At 39.5% G+C, this 20,322-nt stretch overlaps 1 protein-coding gene across 6 annotated transcripts in view; it reads right to left on the bottom strand.

The window, feature by feature from the left end:
* Window positions 1–20,322, bottom strand: part of TLK2 (tousled like kinase 2) — a 121,337-nt gene that overhangs the window by 15,254 nt on the left and 85,761 nt on the right. For all 6 annotated transcript variants that reach the window (XM_027625223.2, XM_027625225.2, XM_027625222.2 and 3 more), the window contains 6 exons: window positions 16,166–16,318; window positions 13,260–13,326; window positions 11,701–11,798; window positions 10,138–10,219; window positions 6,017–6,108; window positions 999–1,088 (listed from right to left, as the gene is read on the bottom strand). In XM_027625223.2, coding sequence (XP_027481024.1) covers window positions 999–1,088; window positions 6,017–6,108; window positions 10,138–10,219; window positions 11,701–11,798; window positions 13,260–13,326; window positions 16,166–16,318 — 582 coding nt within the window. The remainder of the gene's footprint in view (window positions 1–998; window positions 1,089–6,016; window positions 6,109–10,137; window positions 10,220–11,700; window positions 11,799–13,259; window positions 13,327–16,165; window positions 16,319–20,322) is intronic.

The following is a 20,322-nucleotide window of genomic DNA, read 5'->3' as shown; positions in this document are numbered from 1 at the left end:
CCTGTGAGGCTCTATTTCATAGGCGGCACTGGGTTATGCCTTCATTTGTGCCACCTTCATTCCCGTTCTATGATAAAATCACATTGCTGGTCCCTCCTTGAAAGATCCATCACTGTTCATCAGAACGTCCAGCTGGGGCAGAGACTCTTGTATAGTCCATACTCACTGGTGCGTGTCAGAGGTAGCTGGCACCAACTTGTGACAGTTACCAAGAGCCAACAGTTAAATTACTAAGCCACTGATAGGATGAAGGGACAAACAAAAGGTGGTATAGTCATACAATGGAATATATTTGGTCCTAAAAAGGAATGAAGTACTGATACATGCTACAGTAAGGATGAACCTTGAAAACACATCTTGTTAAATGAAAGAAGCCAGTCATAAAAGTCCATATACTATGAGTCATTCATATCAAAGTCCAGAATAGGAAATCTATAGAGGCAAAAAAAAAAAAAAAATTAGTGGCTGCTTAGGGCTGGAGTCAGGGCGGGGGGAGAATAGGGGAGTGACAGCAAAAAATATGGGGTTTCTTTCTGAGGTAGTGAAAATATTCTAAAAATGACTATGGCGATGACTGCACATATCTGTGAATATACTACAAGCCTTGAATTGTATACTTTAAATGGGTGAACTATACGGTATTTAAATTATATCTCAACAAAGCGGGATTTTTTTTTTAAGTTAGTAGTGTGAAACCAGACGTGTTGAGAAATTCATTATCACAGAGACTGTTGAATACTGTGAATTAGCCCTATCCCCTCCCCACCAAGCTGGTTGTCCAACATTCACCAGCACACCATTACACATATCCTGTGGCTAAGAGATATGTATTGCTGGCCCAAATGCGAATTCACACAGGATCATCTGCCCAGAAATAAATGCACTTGGTTCCCTCAGAGGGTATTTCCTCCACCCAGATTGAAACTCTAATCCATGAGTAGTCAACACACTGCAAGAGACCAGTATCAACTGCTAAGCTAAAATGGCACAGCACTTACGAGTCAGTGTCCAGTGAAAAGTAATCATACAGCTTAACTATCCTGGGATGATCCAGTTCTTTGTGAATCCGGTATTCCCTACATGCATGCCTGTAAACAAAGTGGAAAATTAACATTTTGTATTTTGGATGGTCTTTCAGACCTCTTCAAGGATATGCCTACATATTCTCTCATTGCTCCTTATTTCTGCCTATGCATTCCATTTAGGTCGGTCGGCTGGCCCCCGTATCTTTCCTCATCCTATTTTCACTACTGGTGTCTACCAAGCTGTTCAGAAAATAGCAGGTGCTCAAATATTTGTTGAATGACTAGATGCCAACCTTTTATCCCTTTCAAGTTCATTCTATCACAATCTCACCTCTTTGATATTTATATCCAAATAGCAAAGCTTTAAAAATGATAAAGACAGTTTTTTCTCTCTCTTCAAAAGCTGATACTTCCTATCTATAAATGTTTATATCCTGGGGCTACATCAAGGAGATCAATTTTGGCAGTAAACTGCTTGGGTAAAAGGATTACAGATTATATAAGGCAATTAGCAGTGCTTTGTATTTGTTCTAGAATTCTCCTTACACAAAGAATTTAAAGGGCTATCAGCTTTACTTTCTTCTAAGAAAATATGAAACTGATAAAAATATTATGGAACCTAGGGCCTGGGTGGCTCAGTCCGTTAAGGGTCCAACTCTTGATTTCTCAGATCATGATCTCAGGGTAGTGAGATCAAGCCACGCACAGCGAGGAGTCGGCCTGGGATTCTCTCTCCCTCTGCGCATCCCCCTCGGCATGTGCCTGCATGCATGTGTGTGCGTGTGCATGCACACACTCTCTCAAATAAACAAATCTTAAAAAAAAAAAAAGAGAATTACTGAACCCTAGTTTTCTTGGAATTAGAGTTTACATATACATATTAACACCTTTTTTAGTGCTTTTCCAATTTAAAGTCATTTAATAAGATTAGGAACAAAACAAATTATATAATTTCACATATTCATTGAATTTTAAAAGAATTACAGAACAAATTTATTCAATATAATTACCAATAATTTTTAAAATATTTAGTTCTTATTTACAAAGAGAGCAACAGAAAATTTTTATACTTTAAGTAAGCTACCACCATTTAGTTTGGGGCATTTTCTTATAAGGCAAAGAGTCAGAAAAGAGAACTTTCCAGAGTATGGTAAAATAAAACTAAGATGATGTTTTTTGAAATTGGTGTATTCCAGTATGTCAAAGATACACAGAAAGTACTCAACTAAAGAAAAGCTGAGGAAACAAGCAGGACAGGGAGAGAGGAACAGGAATCTAAAATTAATTAAACACATTTTTCCCGGATGGAAACTGTGTTTGACTAAGCTTATTTTTCAAGCTGCCACTTTTTGCAGTTTTTTTGCTTCTTCTAATACTTCATTTCATCACCTTTATGTCTTTCTGAAAAGAAGAGACTTGCCAGCACTTACAGCAGTGTTAGGACACCCACTACACTGGGACCTGGAAACCTGGCCCCAAGTCCCAGCTCTATGACATCGCTTCTCGGGGCTCCTCCATGGCTGCACAGGACTGGAGGTTTCAAAGGATGCTTCCTGGAGATCCAGGACTCCGGAGCCCCCTGGGCAGATGCTCAGCAAATGTAACTGTGGCCCAACCCCACATCCCACCTAAGCAGCATCACACCTTTTTCAAATATCAAGATTCCGTGTAATACTTCATTCAGTAAAACTAAGGTGATGCTGTTCACAAAAACCAAGTCTAGAAAGCTAGGGACTAACTAGATAACCATTCAAGTCATTTCTTACACTAGCACACTAAAAATGTATAGTTCTCTGCCATTCTGTTTAAACTTTTTCATTTTGTCATACATTTCAGAACAGAGACCAATTTCTCTATCAAAGTACAGAAAACAGAGGAAACTAAAGGAGGCAAACATTAAAAACCAAAGGGAGGGTCATTCAAAGTCCTTGTCAACCAAGGGCATTTGCTGTGAACACTGAAAGCACTCCCTCAACATCATGCTAGGCTCTAAACCCGCTTCTCATGCTTCATCAGGCAAGCCAGGAGCTCTGCCACATCCCTCATATGTTCAACTTTTAATTTAGCATCCGAGGGATTAATGCACTACAAATACAGAAACTTTAATTAGAAACTGGAAGAAATGTATCCACTAACATGTTAGTTTTTTACTCTCCTGTAAATGGATGTATATTTAGGTTTCCAAAATGACTGTCCTAAAAAATTAGAAGAGTATCATACACAAGAGTATACTAACTAATTCAGATACAATTATTTCTGTGGACAGCTTTATATGAGATGTTTCCTACTGTGGAGTTTTTAATATGTTGTTTGGGGGAGTTAAAGAAATCTTGTGATACTAATGTTTTAATAATGCAAAAGTAAAACAATCAATTTGCTTTTTGTTTGTGGGGGAAGGAGAGGAAAGGAGGTGCAGAAGAGAACTCAAAATTAAACAAAACAACCACCTTTAATTTTGAGTTCTTCCTTCCTTTTTACCCAAATAAATGTCTTCATTCCAGATGGGACTGGCAAGTCACTCCCATGACAGGAAAAGCAAAGACATTACTATGCAGAAGAATAGTAACATTTTCATATTTTATAATGTTACCACAACACTGAAGTGAACCACTTTTTAGTTTAATACTGAATTTTTAAAGCACCCTCTAAAATCTGTTATGTGCTTGATATAAGCCTTCTTTAAGTTCAAAGGCATTAATGACATTTTGCTAATTCACTATTATCTATGTAGCCTATATTCATCATTATGATTTCATATCAAGCAAAATCTTTCAAAGCAAGGTGGAGTGCTTATGAATTTCTCCCCAGGCGTGAATGGAAGTCACAAGAACTCTGCACACCCCCTCTCCCATGTGTTTTTTGGCTAGGAAATGGCCCCTGCAGAGACAGCTCCATAGAAGGTACTTGGGTGTCATGATGCCCACCTCCGCTGAGGAAATAAAAGAGGTAGGAAGGCACCACTGCGAGCCTACAGCTGGACCAGTCGAGAGCTTAGAAAAATGAGACAACCCCCTTCACTTGCGCTATGACTCCACCTGGTAGAGAAATGTGAGACAGATCCCTAGTCTCTACCCACTAGCACTTGAAACAGCCTGCCAAATGTGTCGCGGAGGCACACGGTCCCGGATTCAATCCCTCACTGTTGCAGAAGGCTAAGGCAAGCAGCAGCCCCCTACAGTTACCACAGTGTTCCTTACCAGAGTTCTCTTTCGGGCCAGACTAAAAGCTGGACACTGAGACCAGGCAGAGTATGGGTCAATACCAACACAGGAACCATTTTCTCAAGGTTGACCAAGGCTGGCCCCTCGTGAAGTCAAGTGGTTTAGCGTGGTCAAGGCACACGTAAGACAGAGAACAGCCTCCAAGGAGAGCTGAAGAGCATTTTTAAAGAGAAGCATGTATAGTTCTAACACCCTTATGTACTGAGAGTCTCAATGTAATGGGGACATTTCTCATTTATAACTGGTCAGAACAACATGTGGTTTCCTTCTCTGTAGCGCTCCTGGCGTTCACTGTGGCATGCCATTCGTCCCTGCACGCCAAGTCACTGGAATGCACTTCTAATAATGTAACCGCTCCTCAGAAGCATCTGGACTGCAGCTGCCTGTCACGTAGGATACACACGCAGGGTGCCATGCATAAACCACACATCATCCCTTTGCCTACCTCTGCTAAGCCCTACTTCCCTTAATGCCACAGGAACCCCCACTTCTCCGGGGCTGAGTGCCACTGCCAATCTGTGCAGAAAGAAGAGTTCCTGGACCCCCGATAAGTAACAAGGGTACAGTAAGACTTGCCCTGGTCTATGCCCCAAGAACTAGTTGATGATGTAGAAATGAGATTTAGCAGCCAATTAAAAAATGGTTACTTCAAAGTCCACTGCTTTTTTCCCCTCCAAAGTACTATTTATAAGAAAAAAAAAAAACCTGCTTTTATAGAAAGGAGGTGGGTTCTTTATATCAAAAAGGGCTGTCTTGGGAAGCGTCTGCCTTCGGCTCAGGTCATGATCCCAGGGTCCTGGGACCAAGTCCCGCATTCGGGCTCCCTGTTCAGTGGGGAGCTGCTTCTCCCTCTCCCTGCCGCTCCCCCTGCTTGTGCTCTCTCCCTGTCAAGTAAACAAAACCTTAAAAAAAAAAAAGGTGGGGGGCTGTCTTCTCCCTTCAGGGTTAGGGCATTTCTAACTCAGGGCTTGTACCTATAACAAGGAAACGGTATTAAGCCCACGGAGGGATCCTAAAAGCAAATTAAGTATGCGTGGCTTCCAAACCAAATGAGCCATGAATTCCTACTACGTTCTGAAGCTCGGGGGCAAAACCTGATATTAGTGGATCTAAGAAATTCACACCTGTACATGTCATAATCATTCCTTCTAAAGAAGTCACTCTCCAACCCCCCTCCCTAAATATGGCGGAGGATCGCCACTAGCGGCTTTTAGAAGACAGGCAAGCACTGTAAGCAGGACACTGAACACGGAGAATTCTCAGAGGGGAAACCGTGAGGGGGAGGTGAGCGAGGCACTGAGGAGCTGAAGGAGTCAAATAGGCACCAATGAGGCACCCCACGTACCCCCCACTGTCTCCTTCATGATGAAATGACTGAAACAGCAGAAAAAAGTCCCGCCCCAAGCTCCCCAGGATCCCCAGGGCACTATCATCTGCTCTCTACAGACAAGCAAGATGGTTTCTGAGGCTCTGCCTGTTTATTGTAGCTAATGTTAGACACACAATGGAAAGGGAGGTAAAAGAGCATGGGTTTTGGATTGAGGGAAGTCGAGATTTAAATACCAGCTCAGCCATTTTTTAACTATGACTTGAATTCTGTTCAGTTTCAGTTTGCTCATCAGTAAGATGGAACAGTTACTCAGTCTGCTAGGACAGTTAGGAGGAGTAAAGGACATCCCCATAGCAAGATACATACCGCTGTTAACACAGGCTCATGCTACAGCCACCACTACTGAATTCTGACAAATCACACACTCTGGCATCACTTACTTGTGGTAATTCTCCTTTTTCTCATCTCTCCAGTTTTTATTTAACTGGTGAATTTTCACAGCTACATATCTTTGTTCTGTTAGATCAAATGCCTACAAAGAAGAGGAATAAGTTATATTCTTGATAAAAGCTAACAAGAATCACAGGCAAGTAATGGATTTGAAGCTTCTATTTAACACATGGATGTACTCAAAACCCAAAATGAATTATTAAATACTAACAGCCGTGGAGGACAACACATCACGTACTTGTTTCAGAGTTACAACCATCTTCTTAAAACTTGTGACCAGATAATTTAGAAGACTCCAGACGCACTGGCACCAAGGGGCTTAGAAAACAACCCAGCAGACACCACAAGCAGCAAGCCAGCCTGTGCCTTACCAGTCCCTTCCAAGCAGTTTCTCGGTGGACACCACCCGCCCTCTCTGGGGACCTGCTCCCCTGGGCTGTATCTCACCCCTCTGCTGACACTGGGACTTGGCATATGCTTCCCTAGCAAGTTCTGCCGCTTTTGAAATGCTGGGGACACAAACTACCTGCTCCGTGAGAAATAACCCCTCCAGATATTCCTTTTCACTATGTTTGTTAGAAAATAACCTCGTAATTTGTTATACTATGTTTATTAAAACACAAACAGAAACAAAAAACAGTCCTATCCATATATGATGGGTATATAAAAAGCAGTTTTTGATCCCAACAATGTCTGAAGTTAGTCACACCAGGTCACTTCTCTAGCATTGTCCAAAGAAAGGAACAGACTTTCCCCAAAGACCGCTACTACTGGCCAAGTCCTCCATCAGCTTAGGTAGTGCTGTGTCATAGAGGGAAGAAGGGAAACAGGTGGGTTTTTGAAGATGCTGGGTATAAATCACAATTTGATAAAGTGAGTAGTATTTTAATATAATAGGAAATTTCTCTTATACAAAAGAATTTACTGAGGAATTCTTTTGGAATGAATAGTTTTTCTTGGTTTTTAAAGTTCAAATGAGAAACTTAATACTTGAGTTCCAACACTATTACCACCCATCTGCCAGTTTCCACAACTGTATGAACAGATGAAGGTAAGAGGCACAGGAAGAGTCCATGAATACTGCTGATTACTGTTCAACACATTTTTTAAACTGTAAGCTACCTCTAGGAAAGCACTAAATGCAAGAGAGGGCTGCTTATAAAAGAAACTTCCAATTTATACTAAATTTAAACCAGTAGTTTTTAAAATATAGAAACCACACAATTCAAACAGAATATCTTATTTCACAGAAATGGAAATTCTTACAGACTCTAAAATCTACCTACAAGCTTGTATACCATCTTGGCTTTACAGTAGAGAACCATTCCAAGCCATTAAAAGCCAGATCAAATAGCACCTAATTTATAAGAGCACTAATGATATATAAGTGTCTTTTTCTCTACCTACCACACTGTATTTCTGAATCCAAGACACTATGATCCACCACTGGTTTTTAAGAAGGGCCTCTGGAGAGTGGAGAAAGGCAGAAGAAGAACTACATGGAATGTACACAACGCTGGACGAAGTACCTACATTTCAGGAATGTTAAAAGGTTTAAGGAACACACTAGGGAAAAAAAAAAAAAACAGGATGAAGAAATCACTAACTAGCAACTGGGAAGCACCAAGAACAAATTCTGATGTTTTAAAAAAGGAGCTGTCTCACTTGTGGGTTTATAGCCAAAAGAATTAAAAGCAAGGTCTCCAAGAGATCTCCACACACACGTGTTCAAAGCAGCGCTATTCACAACAGACGAGAAGAGGAAGCAGCCCCAGTGCCCACCGCCAGATAAATAGAGAAAGCAAACGAAGCGTGTGCATACAATGGAATGTTATTCAACCTTAAAAGAAGGACATCCTATCACAAGCTTCAACATGGATGAACTCTGAGAACATTATGCTAAGTGAACTGAGCCAGTCACTAAGAGACTACTGTGATTTCACTTATACAGGTATCTGACAGTAGTTTAATTCATAGAAATGGAAAGCAGAACAGTGGTTTGCAGGGGCTATGGGAGGGCAACGGGAGAGCTGTTGATGATTAATGAGGGTAAAGTTTCAGAGAAAGTTCTGAAGATCTGTTTCACAACAACATAAACATACCTAATGCTACTGAACTGTACATTTAAAAATGGTTAATGATGGTAAATTTTGTTTTTTTTTCCCCACAGTTGAAAAGTTTATCAAAAATAAAAAATAAACTAAGTGTATGATTCAAGAATGAAAACAAAAACCAACAAAGTAAAAGGAAGGAAAGACTAAAAGCAAAAGTTAATGAAAAGAAAAACCCAAATTAAACAGTAGACTTGATCAACAGGATAAAAAGTTGATTCTTAGAGGGAAAAAAAACAAGATAAAAAGTTGATTCTTAGAGGGAAAAAAAAAAACACTGACTAATCTCTCTGACCTATCAGTCGAGATACAAAAATAAACATTTCATTAAAAAAAAGAGAAATAACTAAGGTATGGATATTTTTAAATTAGGTGAAATAGAAGATTTTCCAAAAAAATTAAATTATCAAAAGAGACGGAGAAGTAGGGGGAGAAAATGTGAATAAATCAATAGTTGTAGAAGGAACTTAAAAAGGTGGTCAAAAAGTTTTCCTGTATGACATCCCCCCATAGGATTCTGAGTCTGCTCTAACTTTCAAGGAGCCAACAATTCCTATACAATGCACTCCAGGGCATGGGGGAAAAATGTGTATGTAGGCACAACTTATTCTGGATAAGCTAGGACACAGAAGCTAGACAATGCTGCCTACACACAAAAGTTAACTACGGACCAGTCCCACTTACAAACATAGGTAACAAAATACAATAAACTAGAAAATCAAGCCCAACAGTACATTAAAAATAATATTCTAGTTCTGGAAGTGGTTAGTGATGGTAGCTGCACATTATGAATATACTTAATGCAACTGAACTGTACACTTAAAATGGTTAAAATGGCCAATTTTTATGTATATATCACCACAGTAAAAAATAAACATTAAAAAAAGGAAAACTGTTGAATCATTATGTTGTACACCTGAAACTAATATAACATCGTGTGCCAACTACACTTCAGTTAAAAAAATACACACACACACACAGAGGCACTAACGGTTTTGGAAAATATAGTTATTTTTTATAACAATAAAAGGTGGGGGATGGGGCGCCTGGGTGGCTCAGTCAGTTAAGTGTCTGCCTTTGGTTCAGGTCATGATCCCAGGGTCCTGGGATTGAGCCCACTATCAGAATCCTTGCTCAGTGGGGAGTCTGCTTCTACCTCTGCCTCTGCTTGTGCTCTCTCTCTCAAATAAATAAAATTAAAAAAAAAGATGCGGGATAGAACTAGTTTTTACCTGAAATGAAAATTAATTATTTTGTCCAAAAGATTTCCCATATATAAATTCATAGGGCATAATGTAAATCCCAACAGTGAAGGTCGCACCTCAGGAAGAGGGACTTCGCAGGGCCATGTAGTAAAGACCATTTAATAAACGGATTCTGCATGTAAAAGCCTGGTGCCAGAAACACCTAGAAACTGAAGGAGGTGGTGACCGGTGGATCTGCAGCTATCCTGAAAACCAGCTGAATTTCTCATTTAGTACAACTGACCAACTGGAGGCACAGTGGTCTGAACTTCACCGGCCTGGCCGAAGCCAGGATGCTCCTTCGGAATGCCAGAGTTACTAAACACTCAGACTCAGAAGACGAGAACATTTTAAAAACAAAAAGCAAGTTTTCAAGTAAGAATTAACTTCAACACATCTATTTTGTTAAAAAATTTTATAAAAATAAAAGTAACACATACTTATTTCTAACAAATGTAAGTGAGGCACAAAGTATAGAACCAGAATAAAAATCACTGCAGTTTCACTACCCAAAAAGAAGTGTTTTTCCTTCCTGTTTTTTTATTTTTCAAACTTGAAAATACGGCAAACTACTGTATCCTGCCTTAGTCACTGAAGTTTCCTGGAAGCAGTTCTTCTAAAGATACAGGTTCTTAGAGTTTCTGAATTTCAACAAATAGGTATCAACCCACAATTATCACTATTCTTAACGTCCTCCAAGTTGGTAAAAACCAAGAATTCAATGCTTAGTCTTTGTACCGAGGTTCTTACACTTACCTTGTAAACTTCACTGAAACCTCCTCTACCCAAAAGATGTAACAACAAATATCTGTCATTTAGCGTTGGATGATCTTTAAATCTGTGGAAACAGAAAATACAGAACATCCTGAGTGTAAGGACTACACAATCTTCCCTGCTGGCAAAATTCCCAGAATACCTCACATGCTATACACGTTCGAGGAGGCGGCCCAATGACAATGAACAGCACTGGCTGGAGAGAACCATAAGCCACAGGTGCCAGCCTCAGCGTAGCCACAACTGGACCTGTAACCTTTGTTGACCTTCCTCCCCTTCTGAAAGGTAGCTGTGCAACTCCCAACACTATCCACTTGCTATAAGGTGAGGGGGGTACAGACTCCACCAAATCAGGGATTTTCAAACTGTGCTACCCACTTCCTCCAAAGTATTCCCACCATTCCCAAACTAATATAATAAAGTTCCAAGATATTTCCCAGGGCCTTAAAAATGGATCTGATTATTAAGGAAGTCATATGTTCTATGCGCATTCATGTTCTCTCTTTAAGACAGTTTCATGATGTGACTGTTTTCCCCACAGAGGATTCTACCCTGTGTTGTTTTCTAACAGTAAGACAAAGAAAGGAGAGATGCTGGCAAAAGCAACTTCACAAATATTTCTACCTAATTCCAGATCTTAAATAGCCCCATTATTAATCCAGAAATTATTTTCATTTTGAGACACTGACATGCCTGCAGAGGGAGGCAACATGACCGTGTGGCAGTCAGCTCTGGAGCTGTTCAGTCACACAGGTACGGGTCCCTGGTGAGGCTGACTTGAGTTTCACTGGGCTACTGTGAAAATGAGCTGACAGCATCAGGGCACGAGGCACTGTGCCTGACACACACACACAGCTCAGTCATGGGAACTGCTGTGCCTGACACTTCACAGAAAGGAAAAGTCCATGGCTCACACTGGCCAAACAAAAATACACAAGCTACAGCTATGTCCAAAAAATTGATGGTTCAGAGTCAGAAAAACATGGGAAGGAACAGATTCTGGACTGAAGCTACTTCCCACTTTAATCTACTTTTCAGTTGTTATCCTTTAAATGACTTATAAACAAAGGTGGGCATTCATCTACAATTAATGCGCCAAACTTAACAGAGTCTTGTTTAAAATCTCAACACCCAAATTGCCCTTAAAGGTCATTCCAAAACCAGGGCTATCTCAAGCCGGTATCATTCCACAACACCACACTGTCACCTATGCTTCCCTTTAGCAAGGTTCTGCAGGAATCTGAAAATACAGTGTATCCCAACTACGTACAACCACAAAGCTATATTGTTTTAGTGACCTCTACTTGTGTAAAAGTGCTATAATACATGTATAGATATTAACATACAAATCTAATATATTTACATATATTTAAACTAAAGCACATCATAGTTGTGTTCACAAACCTGTATTATAACCTTGCAATAGAGCTAAATACACTGTGGAATCATTTACCCAATTTATAATAAGCAGAAACATCATTCTTGATCATTCATGTCAGAAAGTGTTCAGCAATCTCCAACCCAACATACCCCCAAGTTGCTTACTGTGAATTATCTTCATTATGTATCCTTTTTAGTTCCCTGATATGTAGATTTCTAACCCTTTCTAGCCTTTCCAGCTCTGCCTGGATCTCTGCTTCTTCCTAAAGTGAAAAGGAAAGAAATAGCTCAGAACAGAGGACACCACTTTTTCAGAATCTCATTTCAAAAACAGCAGACATTTCTCTTTTGAAAAACTAAAGGAAAATGTTTCTTTCAAATTGAAAAATTTAAGATAATCATAAAAAACAAGCCCACAGCAAATAATAAAAAAAATTCAAACCATACAAAGGAGTACACAAGTAAGAAAAAAGGCCTCTGCTCTTGAGTCCTCCTATTATGCCCATTCCCCATATGTAACTGTTTCTAAGTGTTTTGTGTAAATTTCCAGAAATGTTCTCTGTTTTTACATATAGGCACACACATTTTTTTTTTTTTTTTTAAAGAAAAATCAGATTCTCTATCTGGTTCTGCTCTGTAAGTATGGATCATGCTTGGTGCCTTAAGTTCCACTGATTTAACAAGATCTGAGAACCCAGTGGGGAAAAACACACACACACCAACAGCAGTTTATTAAATGCTTACTGACCATCATTACCATAAATAGCATCTACCAAAAATGTATGGGCTGTTAGATGAGCAATCTACATCCAAGATGCCTCTGTGAACACTGTCAACAATTTTTATGTGGGTGCCTCTGTGTTACAGTATGGCTTGTACAAGACCTTCTATTCTTAGCTAGTCTAAACTGGCAAGAGGTTAAGAGCTACTATGCGATTTAAAATATCCTAAGGGTTTTTGAGTGCCTGGGTGGCTCAGTTGGTTAAGCATCTGCCTTCAGCTCAGGTCATGATCCCAGGGTCCTGGGACTGAGTCCTGTGTCAGGCTCCCTGCTCAGCGGGGAGTCTGCTTCTCCTTCTCCCTAGAGCTGCCGCTCCTCCTGCTTGTGTTCTCTCTCTCTCTCTCGTGAGCGCATGTGCACATGCACTCTCTCTCTCAAAAAAATCTTTTAAAATAAATAAATAAATAAAATATCCTAAGAGTTTTCATATCAAATCTGAACCACCTACTCATATTGTATATTTAATGTTTATTATAAGGATAACACTTATGAAGCTTTATGACATATACAGAATTATCTATTGGTATATCATTGGTTGAAAAAGTGCTCCCACTGGGTGGCTGGAGTTGGCTCAAAAATTGAAAGTCATTTCATCATTAGAAATACAAGAGGGGCGGGTATGCCTGGGTGGCTTAGCAGGTTGAGCCTCTGCCTCTTGATTTCGGCTCAGGTCATGATCTCAGGATCCTGAGATTGAGCCCGAGTCGGGCTCCACGCTCAGCAGGGAGTCTCCCTGAGATTCTCTCTCTTTCAGCTCCTCCCCCCGCTTGTGCACGCACTCTCTCTAAAACAAACAAAGAAAATCTCAAAAAAAAAAAAAATTAAATACAAGATGTGATAGTGAACACAACTACTCAAGATTTCTGCAGGGATATCAAACCATGACATCTGTTCCAATACCACATGTAAACTGATTTCTCCATATTTTTCTCATTACACTTACCTTTTTAAGATGACCTAATCTAAGTTTGAAGATTTCTTCTTGTTCATGGTATTCTGCTAATGTTAACCTGGAAGATAATGGTAGAAATCCCAGTAAATTATGTGACATCGTAGTGTGTCTATAATAAAGACAAATGCCAAAGCATGTTGTACAGTATATTCAGTCTCTCTGTTAAAATAACTGAGACAGATTATCTTGCAATCCTTTGACAAGAGAAAACTTCTGTGATTTATCAGATATGACATGAAGAAAGGACTGCAAAGCCAGAAGACTAATTTGTAAAAAATGAGAAAATAAATGAGCTATATTTTTATGTTATTTATGAAATGAGTTTTGTCCATACAATCTCAGATGAAAATCCACTGGGAGAGGTAGCCAAAAATTATATGCCTAGGTTTTTGGGGTTTTTTTGAAGGGCAAATAATGAGCCAATGGATTTGATTATTTCTGATAACTCTTAAGACTCTGCTACTATAACAACAAGGAGAAGAATGACAGAGTGGAAGAGTCCAGGATTTGGAGTCTGAGGTCTAGGGTTCGAAGTGCAACTCAGGCCACTGGCCATGTGACCTTGGACAATCAACTTTAACTTAAGTCTTAGTTTCTTAAAAATGCAGCAAGCAATGATCCCCATCTAACAAAGCTGCTGTGCCTATTAAATGAGAATGTGAAATAATCCATAAATTGTAAGAAGGTATTTAAACACAATTCTCAAAGGGCTGACTTGGTGGGTGATCACTGTTCCACCTACCCCAATTGAACCCTTACATTGTAAAAATGAGCCTTTAAGGGCGCCTGGGTGGCTCAGTTGGTTAAGCAACTGTCTTCAGCTCAGGTCACGATTCTGGAGTCCCGGGATCGAGTCCCACATCGGGCTCCCGGCTCACCAGGGAGTCTGCTTCTCCCTCTGACCCTCCCCCCTCTCATGCTCTCTCTCTCCTATTCTCTCTCTCAGATAAATAAAATCTTAAAAAAAAAAAATAAGCCTTTAAGAAGTGACAGCTTACTCCTCCAACTTCATTCTCTTCACACTCTAGAAGTACACACATATACTTCTAAGTTTCAGATATCATTATTTAGACATATTCTAAACAGCCGGAGAAAGAAGAAACAGCTATCCCATCAACCAGGTAGGGCTACAAAACAGTCTTTGAGGTCTGAGTCCCGCATCGGGCTCCCTGCTCGGCGAGGAGTCTGCTTCTCCCTCTGACCCACCTCCCTCTCATGCTGTCTCTCATTCTTTCTCTTGCAAATAAATTAAAAAATAATAAAATAAAATAAAAAGAATAATAAGAAGAAATGTATCCCCTAGGGCTGTTACACCTGTCTCTTCACAGTGACAGACATACTTAACATCCATTAATCCATATCACACCAGTAAAAAAGAGAGAAATGAAAGATCATAGCTAGGGACTATCCCTGCCTAAAATAGGTTCAATACCAGGAATGATAATGTGACTCACTCTAAGCCTCCAGAGGAATGTTTTTGGCTTCTGGCCAAAGGAATGAGCCAAGTTATAGATACTCTAATTAAAAACTGGACTGAAAGCCTTCCAGCTCGGATCTGACACAGGGCTCCAGATGGCAACTGCTCACTGACATACTACTGGCCTGGACTGAATTCTAATTATTGTTCTGTGGCTAGGGAACAGCCTATGCCTTCTACTACTCCTAAGCCAATGGTCTTATACACTAGCATTTGATAATTTTCAAGTAATACTGGAGGGAGAGTCCCTTCACAAAATAAATATGGGAGTGATAGCAAAAGAAGACAATGATCAGATTAATGTGTACAACATGTGCCCAGAAACTTTCAAATCTGGGCTCCTACTTGGACTTTCTGAAAGGAAATATTTCAAATTTAGAATCCAGTTTTAAAATATTTATTTATGGGCGTCTGGGTGGCTCAGTCGTTAAGCGTCTGCCTTTGGCTCAGGTCATGATCCCAGGGACCTGGGATCGAGTCCCACATCGGGCTCCCTGCTCAGCGGGAGACCTGCTTCTCCCTCTCCCACTCCCCCTGCTTGTGTTCCTGCTCTCGCTGTGTCTCTCTCTGTCAAATAAATAAATAAAATCTTTAAATAAATAAATAAAATATGTATTTATAAGAATGAAGATGTTTCCCAAGCTTATTCACTGTGTGTATTTTTATCACTATACTCAATGTAATTATTAGTTTATTCATCTGTTCATTTCCCCTAAATAAACTGTGAGCTCCTAAGGCTGGGGCTGTATCCTTTAGCTCTGTATCCCCAGTCTCTAGAACAGGGCCAAGTGTATAATAAGCATTTAACACAGATTTATTAAATCAATGTCAAGGAAAAGGCTCCCCAACACATCAGGTATGTATGGAGTGAGTACTGGCATTAAGTTAAGCCATCTTTCTCACTGGAATGGGATGTCATGGGCTTTTAACAAAGGTATAGAACAAATATCATTATACTTGAGGTGGATTATGGGTTAATATGTTTTTGAGAACTGATATGAAAACATAAAGGCAAAACACGTATCTTAAATAAGTAATATATAGTAACATACAGGTAATCCCCAAAAGATGGTACCAATGCACCATAACCCAGAACCATACATAAGCAACTATATCATTTGACTACCATGATGACATTACATTTGTTACAAGAGTGGCCAAAGACCATGACGCCAATTAAGTGACATTATTTCTCTCGCTCATTTGAAAATACCTAAATAAGATCAGGACTAAGAAAATGAATTAATTTTACATGGTTTTTATATATAAGTTGTGAGTAAATCCATTAATGTAACTAAAAAGAAAGCTAATGCTCTAGAAATCCCCATAATTTAACATTTTGTCCAGTGGCACTTAACAGGATATCAGTATTTTGGGGGAGAGTGTGGTACCTCACAGTTCACGTGAATAAAGAACATACGTTTCATTTTCAGCTCCGTTGGTCTTGCTTTTCCTCTGTTTCTGCTCATTGGTTGCTGGAGGGGCCTGTCCCATGGCAGGAGGTTTCCGTTTCGCTAACATTTTCCGTTGTCTTTCTATCTCTTCCCTCTGTGAATTTATCCTTTCCTGCTGCCTGGAGATATAAAAGATGTTGCACAGAAGATCAAAAAAATTGTAAGACAGCTGCAGAATAAACACAAATATCTTGGTACCCATAGATTTTGATAAACTTCAAAAAAATAAGCCCCTTTAAATCAAGTAAAGATTTGTCTTAACTTCAGGTTGGAAGAGTCAAATAACCACAACAGAAAGATTTTTTTGGAATGAGTCTGTGCTTTAAGACAGTAGTTATGATTATTCTCAGACCAGGAAAGTATACAGGAACAATATCCAATTTTCACTGTGACCTTATTTTCTGACTCAAGGAAGAATTTTCTCTCTCTCTCTCTCTCTTACTTTCTTTTAAAGATTTATTTATTTGTGAGAGAGAGAGAGGAGAGAGAGAACAAGCAGGGGGAGCTGCAGAGGGAGAAGGAGAAGTAGGCTCCCCACTGAGCAAGGAGCCTGATGCGGGAGTCGAGTCCAGGACCCTTAACTGACTGAGCCACCCAGGCACCCCTAAACTAAGGTTTTCAAAAACAAGTACATTCAGAGAAAGCACAATGAGGCCTTGCAACTCGTAAAAACTCCTTAGGGAATGGGACATAAAATGAATTCATAAAAAACATACATAAAGATTCTTCAGATATCTAACACCATCACCATTAGAGGATTTCCTAATAATAAGTCTGAATTTTCTATAATAAACCCATTTGCAAATTAGGAGTCAGTAAAAATATCAATATAAGAAAACCACTTTCTCTCACGTATGCCTAACAGATATTAAGGTTTGGAGAGCTGGCATATTAAAAATATACCAAGATTTGGGATTAACCATTTAAAAGACTAAAATCTTTAAATCACCTACCCTAGTTGAGAATCAAATGCTAGCTCCCTTCTTCTCTCTCTACCATGCTTCTCCCACCTTTTCTTGATCCCACCTTCATTTCTGCAGAATAATGGAATCTAAGTTGTTTTTTTTTTTTTTAAGATTTTATTTATTTGACAGAGAGAGAGAGAGAGAGAGAGAGCAGGAACACAAGCAGGGGGAGTGGGAGAGGGAGAAGCAGGCTTCCCGCCGAGCAGGGAGCCCGATGCGGGGCCCAATCCCAGGACCCCGGGATCATGACCTGAGACGAAGGCAGACACCCAACGACTGAGCCACCCAGGCGCCCCGGTATAATGGAACCTAAGTTGTTAACCTGTTTTCAAATGAAATCTATGCAACCCTCTTCCGTGAACGACACTGCAGTAGTCAGTCTCTTGACCTTCCCTACACTCAGTGTATTTTTCTTGGAAGAATGGCAACCAGAAGAACAAGACTATATTCCAAGGTAGATGCCCACAGTTTATGCTCCCATATCTGTAAGGACAATGCTGTGAGCAAGATTAACCTAATCAAAGCATTGTAAATAAAAAACCATTCATGTGATAATATAATCCCATTGGAATCAGGATGAGCTGGTCACTAATGTCAATTTAACATCAGAATGGAAATCATAACTCAAAAGAGTTTTTGTCTGAAAAAAACCTCTTAACTATCATTAAAGATATGCCTCCCCACCAAAATACATGTATATGGCTTGAAAGAATTATGGATTGAGACTAGAATCCTTAGATAAAATCACAATCCTCCTGACTCAGTGAATGCTTCAAGGAAAACAATGTCTCAGAACTGTCTCTCAAGAGGTTTCCCAATCAAACTGGTAAAATATCTTTGGCTCCTTTTCTATCCTTTCATGGACCATGTGAGTGCAAAGCACAGTGAGCTCTCTGGAGATAACCATACAACATATAGTCTAAGCTATAAACTATAGTGGGCTAGTGGAGTGCCACAGTGTTTTGTCTTTGAAGATCAGCTGCTTTGGAAGATTGAGATTTTTAGCACTCACCTTTATTAAGCATAAAATAAAACTAATTTACTATTGTTTCTAGTAAGAATCCAAAAATTTGATCTCCAGAGACCCACCAAGAAAGGGGCCCCATAACCACCATATATATAAAGCATAAAGACAGGGGACAATGATGCTAAAAACTTGGGGAAATCTTAAACCGCACATTCTGAGAATGAGAACACTTGCTTGAACATAAAAAAGGATGTACCAGAGATCACGATTATATAAAAAACGATTCCTACATTAACTCTTGATATTCTTGAAATGATTTAGCTATTTATACTTGCAAATAAAAATCATCTAAAGATAGTCCCATCAGTGATACTTCGTTTAGGTTTATTCTGGGAGTAAAGTTGGGAATTACGTCAGTAAACGGTAACTTCTCTTAGAAAAGAACCATGTCTTATCAAGCCTTATACCTCCAACACATATGACAGTGCCTTTCAGAGTTGATCCTTAAATCCTTGCACTGCATCAATTTTAGAGAATGATTGCCATTTATCACCCACAGAAAGAGAGTACTTCCACCATCTTTTACAGAGGTACTGATGATCTGATAAATCCATCTCACTCCAATCTAAATAACCCTATTTAAAAAGCCATTACCTCTAAAAGAAAACAAAAGACAATCAGCCTTAGGCACCATTACAGGCTGAAGTAGGTCACCTAAAAAGATATGTTAAAGTTCTAACCCCCAGGACTTCAGATTATAACCTTTGGAGATAGGGTCATCGAAGATGTCATTAGTTAAAATGAGGTCATACTGGAGTAGGGTAGTCCCTTAATTCAATATGACTGGTGCCCTTACAAAGGGAGAGAAGACACAGAGACACACGGGGGAACACCATGTGAAGATGGAGGCGGAGACTGAAGCTATGCTGCCACAAGCCACAGAATGCCAAAGAATGATCCTCCCTAGAGGCTTCAGAGGAAGTATGGTCTGTTAACACCTTGGGTTTGGATTTCTGGCCTGGACTGTGAGAGAATAAACTTATGTTGTTTCAAACCACCTAATTTATGGTATTTTGTTACAGTAGCCCTAGGAAATGAATACAGGCACCTTCAACAGTAAAACTGTATTCCAGACTCCAACCATACTATACGTAACCAGTAAGAGAGGTATTAAAAAACAAATGCACATATTTTTAGACATCATTTTAACCAAATTATGTATCATGGAGTTTCTTATATACAGAGAATAATCATTTATGAGGATATCAAATATAGCCTTTACAACTGAAGAATTTCAATTTCTGCATTAAAACTGAAAGGGAATTAATTTATTAAAGTGAAACTAGAAAATAAAATACCTGTAATTAGTAGACAACAGCCAGAAACAGTTGCCCAAGAAAAGAGATGGATATTCTGTAATTTATATGACCTAAAACCATAAAAATGCTATCCACCTAGGAGGAACAATCTCTAGTTCAGGATCTAATTTAGACAGTCCTAATTGCTCTGATGGCTCTACAGCAAAGTCACCATTTCGTACTCTGTGAAAGATTTCCAGAACCTTTTTACTCTGTTTACAGAGTAAAAAGATAAAATACTACTATCAGCTAAAACTGTGAGCACTTCTAAAAAAAATTAATTACATTTTATATCTCTATACAAACACACTATTATTTTCAGTCAAAGTCTTTAGACATTTTAGAGACAGCCCCATCTAAAGAGTAACCACTGTCAGGAGTCACCATCACATCTAGGACTCAGTCTGAGCACTAGGTGGCTTTGGCCAGTATTGGGGATATAGCTTCGGGTCCCATTCTAATGAAACTGGTGTTCTACTTTCGGGGCAATTTGCACGCCCTGATCAGGGTGTCATGCCTTGGTGTAACAGCCATTTCCACTGCCCTGGTGCATTTCTGCTCTCCCCAGCCATCTATGCTTAGCACTTGGAGTGGATGTTGTTCTGTGCCTCTGGAACCTGCCCTAACTCAAAAGGCTTTGTTTTTCTTCCTGGGTAATGTATCTTTCACTCAATAGCTAACCTCTTATCACATCAAATTACACATACTCAAGGTACATGTGTGAGGCAAAGACATACCTAAGCCAAATGGAGGGTAATGTATCATATATAAAACAGTGACTGCTAATGTGCAATCCAGAGTTAGTATTATTAATAAGATCAGTATCTATATTT

The sequence above is a fragment of the Zalophus californianus genome, chromosome 16 (genome assembly GCF_009762305.2).
Source record: "Zalophus californianus isolate mZalCal1 chromosome 16, mZalCal1.pri.v2, whole genome shotgun sequence".
NCBI classification, from domain to species: Eukaryota; Metazoa; Chordata; class Mammalia; order Carnivora; family Otariidae; genus Zalophus; species Zalophus californianus.
This window is presented reverse-complemented; position numbering and strand designations above follow the sequence as displayed.